Source organism: Ceratosolen solmsi, unplaced genomic scaffold (genome assembly GCF_000503995.2).
Source record: "Ceratosolen solmsi marchali unplaced genomic scaffold, CerSol_1.0 scaffold14, whole genome shotgun sequence".
Taxonomy (NCBI): Eukaryota; Metazoa; Arthropoda; class Insecta; order Hymenoptera; family Agaonidae; genus Ceratosolen; species Ceratosolen solmsi.
The window spans coordinates 229,060-241,131 of record NW_011948420.1 but is presented as its reverse complement, the minus strand read 5'-3'; the positions used below and the strand labels follow the sequence as shown (position 1 = coordinate 241,131).

The 12,072-nt window shown below is 20.6% G+C and overlaps 1 protein-coding gene across 1 annotated transcript; it reads left to right on the top strand.

The window, feature by feature from the left end:
- The first annotated feature begins 2,389 nt into the window (after nt 1-2,389).
- Nucleotides 2,390-5,258, top strand: LOC105360884 (ejaculatory bulb-specific protein 3). Its single transcript, XM_011497893.1, has 2 exons — nt 2,390-2,727; nt 4,715-5,258. The coding sequence occupies exons 1-2, from the start codon at nt 2,565-2,567 to the stop codon at nt 4,867-4,869; spliced, it is 318 nt and encodes a 105-aa protein (XP_011496195.1). The 5' UTR covers nt 2,390-2,564; the 3' UTR covers nt 4,870-5,258.
- The last annotated feature ends 6,814 nt before the right edge of the window (nt 5,259-12,072 follow it).

The following is a 12,072-nucleotide window of genomic DNA, read 5'->3' as shown; positions in this document are numbered from 1 at the left end:
CTGTATTATAATTGTAAAAATTAATAAAAATTAATAAAACCATGAATATTTTACATAAAAAAAACTAAATTCTTAATTCTCTCTCTCTCTCTCTATTCATTTTGTAGCTGATTATGTTTATATCAATCATGCTTTTTAAATTATAAAAGTACAATAAATACATGATATCTAATTAAGTTATTATTATATACTTAAATAGTTTCATTAACTGTAATTATATATATTGATTGGTAATAATGATTACAGAACATTTATAGTAAAACGATTTTGTTTTTTTATTATGAAATATTAAAAATTAAAATTTGAAGACCTTTATTTATAAATTTAATATTTTGAAAGTATATTGTTAATGTCATATTACAAAATAATATATTTCATCCTACATATATTTTCCAATCAGTAGTAGTTGCTTATTTTAAATTATTTTGTTGATCGACAAATCTGAATGTGGTTATTAAAGTAGACTGAGCACAACTTGCTACTATATTATATTATCTCTCTTGAAATAGTTCGTTCTCTTAACACATGCACATTCCAAAGCCCTCAAATATTGTTTTAATATATATCTTTTGGAAAGTATTAAATGTAAAATAATTAAAATAATAAATAAAGCCAAAATATAAAATTAAGTTAATCTAATTGAAAAAATTATTATCTTAATTTTCATAAATAGCATATTCAACAATTCTTATTTCAAAAATAATTTTCGATTCAATAATGTGCTTGTTTAAATAAAATAACGTAAAAATAACGTTCCTGAGTATAATACACTAATTTATTATTTTTGATAAATTTAATGTGAATTAATAATGTTCCTACATACAGCATATCAGTTTTTTGTATATAAATATATATTTAATGATTATATATAGATATATTTAATAACTATATGTTTTACACACTACAAATATTTTTGTACTATATCTATATTTTTATAAAAATAATTTAATTATTTTACAATATTATTTAAATCGTGTTTATTTTCAATAAATAAATCCTTAGACTTTATAACTTATATAATATTTAATCAGTTATGTATATTATATATACACGTTAAAGTAAATTTAATTCAAACGATAAACTTTATAAAATCATACATCAAATTAATAAAAGAGCATGCTAATTATTCACTCAATAATAAATATTAAATTAAATTCTTAAAAATAGATAAGTTTGTTAAAGTACTGTATCATTACTTTTAAATTTATATGTTATTCAACAAATAAACATTAAATGTATTTATAAGTAAATTTATATTTATTATAATATACTTAGTATACAAAATGTTGAAATTTTTATTACTAATATATAACTATATTTTTACAACATTTTTGTTATTTATATTTAGTAAAGCGGTTTATATATGAATGTAAAATGCAATTAATGTATTTTATTCATATTATTTACCTTGTAATATCATTTAGAATAAGTATGATCTATTTAATATATTATATATGATGAATTCTTTAATAGCTTAATAATATATCCAATTATTTAATTCATTGCATACTGCTAAAAGAAAATTCAGTTTTTTAATACATATTAAAATTTAACTAACAATAATAAGTGTTTGGTTTAATGATATATATTTATTTCATATTTTATTATTTATCAGATTATCCATAAATTTAAAGTATTTTTAAGTATTGATATATATTTTTTATATGAAAGTAATCATTTATTTCAATAATAAAATTTATATATTTTGATATTTATTGAATACAATCATTCATATATTAACTATTTATATATTAACTATTAAAAATGAAATATATATTATGATATATCATTTAATATAATTTTGTACTGATACTATAATACAGTTTTATTAATTCAATTCATTAATAATATGTGTTAACTTTTGACACGAATGTGATATAAAATAAAATAGTAAGTTAAGATCGCATAGAAATTTTAAAAATTATTTAAAAATAAAAATGATTCGTTTGAATAAATTCAACATAAAAACAAATATTAAAATAAAAATAATTTATATAATTATTTTGTTTGTATATAACAAGTAATATGTTTTCCATTGAATGGCTTTACTTTATAAATTGACAGACTGCGCAATTAAAATTTATTTAAAAAGTTTTTATCTCTATTTATATATATATATCTTAACGAAGAAATCTTGGCGATGTAAATCTTGAGAAATAATAATATTGTATAGTAACAATCGAAGTTTTGTTTTCGAAGCTCGCGACCACTTTTACAATACTGCACCCGTGCATCAAGCATCGAGTCACCGAAAAAAATTCGTTTTCCTAGAATAATGCCATTGTGCATACAATTATCTACAGCCAATAACAAGACGCAATAATGAATCTGTGTAGTATACGCGTGCACACCTTGTTCCCCTCACGGACACAGCCGCATGTTTAATTAGCCGCCGATCCAACGATAGAGTTTGCGACCTATTAAAGGGTCGTCGATTTACGGACCGTCGACACTCGTGACTTGCAACGACAAACAAAGCATCTGTTATTCCTTCATTCAGTATCACAAATTCCATCAAGAAAGCTACAACCTATTCAAACACGATCGAAATATCACTAAAAGTAATGAAAAACACACGTGTAATTGCTTTTACCCTGGTAATGATCCTTGCTCTCACGAACACACAAGATATATCTCTTTCACTTCAAAATCGAAACATTGTGGATAAAGAAATTAGATGCATACTTCAACGTAACTCCTGTGACGTTATTGGCAAGCAGATTAAAGGTGACCATCCTTTTGACTCTTCTCTTATATTAAGCTACTCAGCAGAATGTTGTGTTGTTCTCGTTTACTATTACTTTCATCATTAACAGTTTGACAAATTTTCAATTTTTGACTATTATTTAATTTTTCTTTATATCATAAATTTTAAAGTTGTAATATATTTTTAAAACATCAAGTTTTTTTATTTTAAGGATAGCTTATCTAATTCTTTTTATTCTACTTGGCCGGTAATGCTGAACGTCAACACAAAATAGCATATTCTACACAAATATATAATTTGATATTGTTAATAAAAAAATGAATTAAATACAAGTACCTAAAATTTCAATCTTAATATATTTCAATAATTTATTTTAAATATTCAATATAATATTTTAAATTTAATTTTTATTTATCTCTTGGTGTTGTCTGAAACTTAAATTTCAGTTAACAAAGCTTATTTTGTAAAGATATACAATTTAAACTCGAGTAATAATAAAGTTGATTAATACTTCAGATAAAATTTTACATATCAATATACTTGGAAAAGTCAAACAATCAACGAATCAACCTTGACATTGAATTTCTAATGCACTGATTTCAATTTTATTGATATTTACAGTTACATTAGATGGTTAAAAATTGGTATAAACTATTTTCATTTTTTGTTTGAAACTTGTAATGTATTCATCTAAATATATATATATTTATTATCTGTATTGTAAAATAACTTCTGCAAATTAAATTCTTAAAAAAAAAAAGATCATTTATTATTTATTATCATTTATTATCATAATTATCAATATAAAATAATAATATTTAATAATTATTCTAAAATTAACTAAAGGAAAAATATGATTCAATTATTTTTTATACAAAAAAGTAATTTTTTAGGGCTATATTATACTTATATTATTTAAATAAATGGAAATATACTTAATTTATAAATTAATTTGAAATAATAAAAAATAATAAAATAATAAAATAATAAAATAAAATAAATTAAGGGTTTCTTGATATTTTTAATAATTAAGTAAATGAAAATATTTGAATCATAATATTTATAATAGTACATATTAATAATAGATTATTACATAAAAATTACTTATATAACAGCATAATAGTTTAAAATAATATGTTTTAAAATTAAAGGCATTTGTTTAAAATTTAATCTATATTTATGATATTTTATCTTCTAAAATAATATGATTATTTGTTTATGAAATTAAGAAATTTTTAATATTTGTCAGTTATAAATATACTACGGAATACATAACAAAGGGTGTTTCAGCATTTTTTATCGAACATTAAATGAAAACAATACTTACTAAAATTTTTTTAATAAAGTTTAGTCCTTATCTTGTAGTGACGTGGCATTTACTGATAACGAACAAAAATTTTCATCGGTAACAACATAATCACTTAAGTGCTGTTGAATTATTGAGACATCAGGAGTTGAATTCTTCAATATTTTTTTATGTTTTAAATTATGCTTATAAATTTAAATAATATAATTAATATAAAATTGACATTAAAAAAAATTAATCTTCATTTACAATCGAAATCTATAAATTCAATGTCTTCTATTAAGCATTGAACTCTAATATAAATTTACCGAATTGCTGTTGCAATGATTTATATGTGAAAATATCTGAGTTTCATTAATAATGCTTATATATGAAAGTTTTATAAAATATTAAAATATAATGCAAGCAAATATACTTTTAAGTATTTAATAAGAAATAATTATAATTAGAGCGATTGACTTATTGGCTAGTTTTAACCATATACATTACTTCAATATTCAGTAGTGTAAACCAGCCCTTTGTACCACAATGGCTCCTTAACACTCAAGCCACTGATAATTGTTAAAATCAGACATAATTCATAAGGAGAGTCTTAGATCCGTTAACAAAATAACTAGAAAAGGCTTTTATTGAAAGATAGATAGGAGGAGAAAAAAAGTACAAGAGAGATAAAATGAGTATTTCTATTGTGTATTCCACAGCATTACTGCCAGAAGCATTACATAATGGATGCGCTCGATGCTCCCCTCAACAGGCACTCAACGCAAAGAAACTCATGTCCTTTATGAAGCAGAACTATCCGAATGAGTGGCGTATGATATTGCAAATGTACTTGAAACCAAAACTCGCTGTTTAGTCAACGACGCAACAACATCACATCAATTGAGTTTGTAAATAAATTTCACCGACAAAATTTAGGAGTTTGAAGGGATTTGGTTTCCATGCGGTCTGTAGTACCTCTCGTTACCTTATTTGAACGTCGGCACGAATGTTACAAGGACAATGGCAACCGTTAACGATCGAGCATTCTTTCCATTCTTCTGAAACCTTCTCTTTCATTTGACTCGACATCAATTTCTAGACTATTTTGACGCTCCGAGGGAGAAACCCCAACAATAATCACCTATTTACTTTCAATATTAACATAATCACTGAGAACCTCGTAATTATTATGTGACTCTTGATAAATGTATTGTAAAAATATTTATTATTATGTATAAATATTTACTAACCTATTACTTAGTATTTTTTTAAAGGTAATAAATATATGTTATACTCATGCCACATGTTGATCTATACGATATGTAGCTGTTTATATCTAATGTTATTAACATGCCTTCCAATAAATTTTTCGTTCCTCTATTGTTCTATTTATATTTATGTTTTATTTTTCTTAGTTTTATATTCTTAGTTTTTGGTATTTATATTTATATATTTTTTATTTTTTTATTACAATTTTTTGGTTAACTACAAATTGCTAAGGAAATTATTTTTTATAAAAAAAATAGAAGAAATATAAATATTTTATAACAAATCAAACCTGTCCTTGGCATACTACAAAACACGTAGAAATATAGGTAAACACATTGAAAACTCAAAAACAACCTAAACAGGAAAATATATGAAAATAAATTTTTAAGGATTACTGCTTATTATCGCAATTTTATAAATCTTTAAAATAATTACTTTAAAATTTAAACAATTATTCGATTTTATTAATCATGAAAATGTGAAATTCGATTATAAGAATAAATTATTCATGATAGATCTACTCATTAAAAAGACTTTAAAAAAAAATATATAGGAAATATTTTCATTAAATCTTTTTCACATAAACAGTAAAAATATAAAATATAGAATTTTATAGCTATTAAAGCTAAAAGAAAATTTAATAAGAATTTAATTAAAATTAAAAAAATATAATTGACAACATAAAAAATACATACTTGAATGTTTGAAAAAAAACATTTAAATTAGACCTTTTTTATGGTCATCGTAAATAATAAATATGAAAAATATAGTTTTTTCATATTGTAGATATTTAATTTACTAAATCACCTAGTTGTAAAGAATCGAACCATAATTATTAAAAATAAAATATAAAATTATGGTATTATTGCAATTTAATTTATTATTTCAATTAGAATACTATTTAATTTTAATAATGTTATAACTTTTATTATTTTAAATTCATTTTAAATATTCATAGAGAAGTGTTTTATTTGCCTGTCATCGTTTTATAGTACATCTTCAAACTGACTATAGGATTAACAATAAAAAAAAATACCAATGATAATTAAGAATATTAATTAATATATAATAATTATATTAATGATTAATAATAATTTATATTATAAAAAAAATACTACCCATCTATTAACGATTTTTATTTTATAATTTAAGTAGTCAATTTTTATCTAAGTATTATTGGGAATGTAAACTAAAAAATTGATTGTATATTAATAATATTTAATTATTAGTATTTGCATGTTTTTTAATTATAATTTTAGAAAAAGAAATCATTGACTTTAATCATATATATTACTTATAAATATTTATAAACTATTTTAAAATGAATCGAATTCAATTTCAACTTTTAGGAAATAAAAATATACATAACATTTAAAATAAATTTCAAATTATCAAGTATACAGTATGTTTGACTATATATTCGAATCTATTGTCAAAATACATGAAATAAAGCAATATCATTTTTTAAATAATTTATAATCGTACAGAAATTATATAACGTCATTAGCATATGAATGTTTCAGAAAACTCATATTTTACCATAGTAATCAATAAAGATGCAGATATAACTGTTACAGAAAAGATGAAAAAAAATACAAAATTAAAATTATATAATTTATTTGAAAAAGAATAATAAAAATATATTTTTGAAGACCACTTGAAATAATACCGGAAAAGGAAAAGTTATTTGATGAATTTTATTTTTATGTGTTAGAAAAGAACAAATTCGATTTCTACAAAATAATTCTTTTAAAAAAAATTAATTAATATACAAAAAATATATAGAAAAAACACGAACTGTACACGTAATATACAAGTAATATATGTGGAAAAAATACATAAAGCGAGTATGTTTCTTTAGATTCCAAACGCTTTCTCCATTTAATGAGGCTCCCATCCATGTTTCATCATTGCAGCAATACACATATCCATTGCATTGATATACAAGTTCTGTTAAGTTGGATATGTACCATACACATAATAATAATGATAATAATAATGATAACAATAACAATAATAATAATAATTCATTTAAGGAACTATTTACTTAATTGTGGAAAAATTATATTGTACAATAACACAATACATAATATTATGAAATTACAAAGTAGAAATTATTCTTTCGCGGGGAAATATGAATATTTATGATTTTTGGTCAATTACAGTTTACTTTATTGATTGTAAATAAGCATATACAATATTATTCTCCTGTCTCAGAAATTTATATCTTCTGACATGAATAACACTTACAGTTTCCTTTGTACATTTAATGTTTTAAAATAGAATAACGATTTATAGATAACATATTTATTAGATAAATATCTACAAATGAAAACGAACAATTTTATAATTGGATTCAAGAAAGAATGTTTACAAAATTAATTGCCTAAATTCTAATATCTTTTATATTATATTTTTAAGCATTTCTAATAAAAAATTTTGAGTCAGCAAACATAATATATTATACCACATTTATGTTATGTTTAACATCAGTAGAGTGCAATGGAATTGAAAAAGAATGATTATTTTAAATATATTTTATATTTTTTATTTCCATTGAAATTACATAAATATATTAAATATGTCATTAAAAAAATTAATACAGATTGTTAATATTATGGATATGTACTTCATTTAATTGCATCGTAATTAAAGACACGTGTTGTATATTATTAAGAATGAGTAAAAAATTACAGTACTAACATTCAAATATTATATATATAATGCAATAAAATCAATTACTATATTTTTTCATAAGCCATTTTCGGTAATATATTTGAAAAAAAGAATTTCCTTATTATTTCAATATCATTTTGAATAAAACATTTTTTAAAGTATCTTATAACTAGAGTTGATTGCATCAATTAAATCAATATTTTAATAATCATATTAGCTAATAGATATTGAATATAATTATTGTAGAAATTATAATATTCTACATTTACCAATAATTATTTGAATTCAAATGTTCGATTAATATGAAAAATTGAAAGTGAATTTTTTTATACCATTTTACAATTTAAAATATTATTTTTATTACTTACCTTTATTATTTACTCATATTATTTAAGTAACAGTTTTATATACATATAAAAAATAAGAGCAATTGATAAATATGTTTAATTTAACACAATGATAACATTAATTTTTTAAATTATTAAATAAATGAATATTTTATAAACTAATGTGATATACATATAATTGCATATATAAATACATACAAAATGATGTTTGATTAATCTGATAAAAAAGTCAATTTATTTTTGTTTATTTTATTTGTTTATACAATTTTTTTTTTAATCATTAACATTAATTATAACAAACAAAAGTATTAAGGTTAAAAACAATATTTATAAAAAACATAAATTAATATTAATTTAGTTTTAATTAGAATAGTAAATATAATATTGTCTAAAAGTATAATTTTTAGGAATTCAATAAGTATTTTATATAAATACCAATACTGTATAAGATTCAAAAATAACATTTTAATCATTAAAATACACCTTCTATTGTATTAAAAATTAAGAAAATTTGCAATAACGGATGTTGCAATACTTAATAAAGTAATAAAGTATATCATACATCCATATATAAAATTATTCTCTATAATTAGCATAAAATAATATTAATATTGTGAATAATAATAAAACTAAATTTTTAATAAAAAGTTTTATATTATAGTGTATAATATTACTCTTTCATTGAAAATTATACTCAAAAAGGTACATGCTTATACTGAAAGTACTATAATAATTGTAATATAAATATAATAATTTTAATTTAAACACATATTTAATTTTGGAAGGTAAAAAGATTTTACTACGTTTAAATTCATAAAAAACATAGAATAACACTAATATAGTTCATAATAAATCGACATATAATGTGTTTTGTATAAATTAACATTTAATATTTAACGTGATTTATTGTTTTAAATTAAAAGTTTGTAAATTCCAATTTATATTTACATTATGGCATAATAAAAACAATATAAAGCATAACAAACATTAATATTTTTGTTTCAAAATTCTTGTATACAATTTACAGTGTATATATTTATATATTTTCAACTGATTAGTGCTGTTCATTTAATTCAAAAATAAATATTTAATATACAATTGTTAAATTAAATATAATTATTAACGTATAAGCATTAACATTAATATATAGTATTACATAACATGTCTATTTTTCATTATAAGCAATTAATATTGAATATATCATTTTTATATCAATTGAATCTAAAAAAAATAAATTGAATTAAAATTAGAAAATAATAGAAAATAATTTGTTTATTTTTTAAGTAAATTAGAAAAATAAATATAATTAGTTAATTTAAACAAATTAATTATTCTTTTAGAAATTTTTTAAAAAAGTAATATTTTCAAACTTGATTATTTTATTTAAATTTGTTTTCTTCATATTATCGTATCCGAAGAGGTATGTAATATATTCATTTAATTATTAAGTTATTCATTTATATAATTTGTGTTTCTTCATTGTCCAGAATTTTATTTAATATAGTATGCAATTGTATAAAAATTTATATATATATATATTTTTTAATATTTTTTTATTTATATTTTTTATATTTATAATACTTTTATATATATTTTTTATTGAATTCATATATTTTTTTATGGAAATCAACAAATTAATTAATTTTGATAAATTGAATTTTATATTATTAATATAAGTATGCTATCTTCTTAATGTACATAAAATATGTTAATATGAACTATTAACAAAAACTAATAATAAAAGCGCTAAGATTTATTTATTTAAAATAATATACAAGTATGTAACAATTTTCATAGCATTTGTATTTTATTATTAATTGAGTTTATTAATTAAAGTAATTAGAAAATATTTGAAAAATTTGCTAATATACAAAATTATATGTTAATTTATATTCTAAATTTTAATAATGAATATCAATATAAAAAATTTTGAATAATAACAGAAGTGTTTTTCCATGTTCTTAAAACGTTTTGACCTATTGATTACATTTATCCGCAAAAGCTATTTTCCAAGATTCATCCTCATCGTGGTAACAACGAATGGCAATAGCTCAGCTTTTACATGGAATATTGCGGTGGTAATGTTTAGTCGATCTTAACGCGTATACGATGTAAGGCACCGCAAACTTAAAGAATACGAATGGATTCTCCGAATTGTGTACTCAACGTGAGGTTTGGAAATCACAAAAAAGTAAAATTATATGTATATATGCAAATATTAGATAAAAAATGAAAACACCCATTCGCTTATCCAATCAGTCAGATATATGTATGTATACACATCCAAAATGTAGCTATTTGACTTATGCGAAAATCCAGTCTTTAGAATCGAAATATAGATAAAATAATATTACTATAATATGTAAATGAATTCTCAAGTTTTAATGTGCTTAAAAATAGATTTCTAATGAAATTGAATAGTATTTCGTAAAGAAAAAAATTTAATACTATTTTCACCAAATAAAAATATACATTCTAAAAATTTTATCAATACTTCCTGTTTATCAAAAGGTATGCTTTTATGCAAAAGTGAATATTTACTATTAATGAATACATAATGTGTTCGTGAAAAATATGTCAAAATATCTTTTTCATATGACCGTTACATCATATTTCAAAAAATCATTTTTTTCTCTACTTTATTTTTCTCTCACTTAATTTTTATTTTATATATTTTAAATTTTTAATTAATAATTTGATAAATCAGTGTAACCAATTTAAAATTTACAAAAATTTTACTTTTATATTTTTATTTATACAAATTTAGACTAAAAAACTTTAAAATTATAAATTATTTTGATATTATTATTATTTTCGTATTGTAGAAAATTCACTTACGTAAACAAATGTAATGTTATTATCATTGTTGGTTCATAAATATCTTATTATATATGTATCATCTTAAAAATATACAATTTTGATATATTGATTTTCCCAAATATATTTTTATGAAACTGATTGACTGTTTTATAATTTTAAAATTCAATAACAGAATCAGTGATTTAAGCTCAAATATAAGTAAATTTAATATTCGGTATTATAGGCAAATAGATATTTAATGACAAAAATGTATTATAAAATTAAGTTAAATTGCAATACATAATCTTAGTTTTATTCTATTTTTATAGATTCTTTATACAAAATATTGATTAATAATATAAAATCAGTTTAAACAATTTTAATAAAAATAGAAAATTGTATTTTTTTGAATCGTGTAATTATTTGTAATTACTAATTGTAATGAGTAGATATTATTTTATTATCATTTATTTATTCCGAATCATATTTATTAAAATTTCTTTTAAAATATATATTTAAATAAGTTTAAATAAGTATTTCATACAGGTGATGGATTATATCAGCTTAATTTTTATTTAAGTCATTTAAATTTACTTAAATTTGAATAAAATAAATATTATCTGAATATTTTGGATAATTAACTTTATAAATTCAAATTCGTAAAAATTTATTTTTTTGTTTAAATTTGATCTGCCTAATCAGAATTGTAAATACGACGTAAAATAGCCCCCCAGGAGGAAATCAATCTCAACATGTCCCTAAAGGCCTGAGTCTTTATTTTTAAGAGGAAAAAGTCTCTTCAGCGTAAGAATAGGTACGTAAGAACGTACACGAACACACGAATGAGCTCAGACCGAAAAAAGAGAAGCCTGGCTTTGCAAAAGACAGGCGTCATTGTGCAATATTAATGATCGCCTCAGAATATCAGGTTTTTTGTGAAAATCTACTAGGAATACGGCCTATAGCTACTCGGTGTTTCTTCCGAT

Bases quoted from the DNA above. Each gene is read 5' to 3' on its own strand.
- LOC105360884 (XM_011497893.1), top strand. From the start codon at position 2,565: ATGAAAAACACACGTGTAATTGCTTTTACCCTGGTAATGATCCTTGCT. The intron at 2,728-4,714 runs GTGACCATCCTT...TGTATTCCACAG, and splicing joins TATTGGCAAGCAGATTAAAG to CATTACTGCCAGAAGCATTA.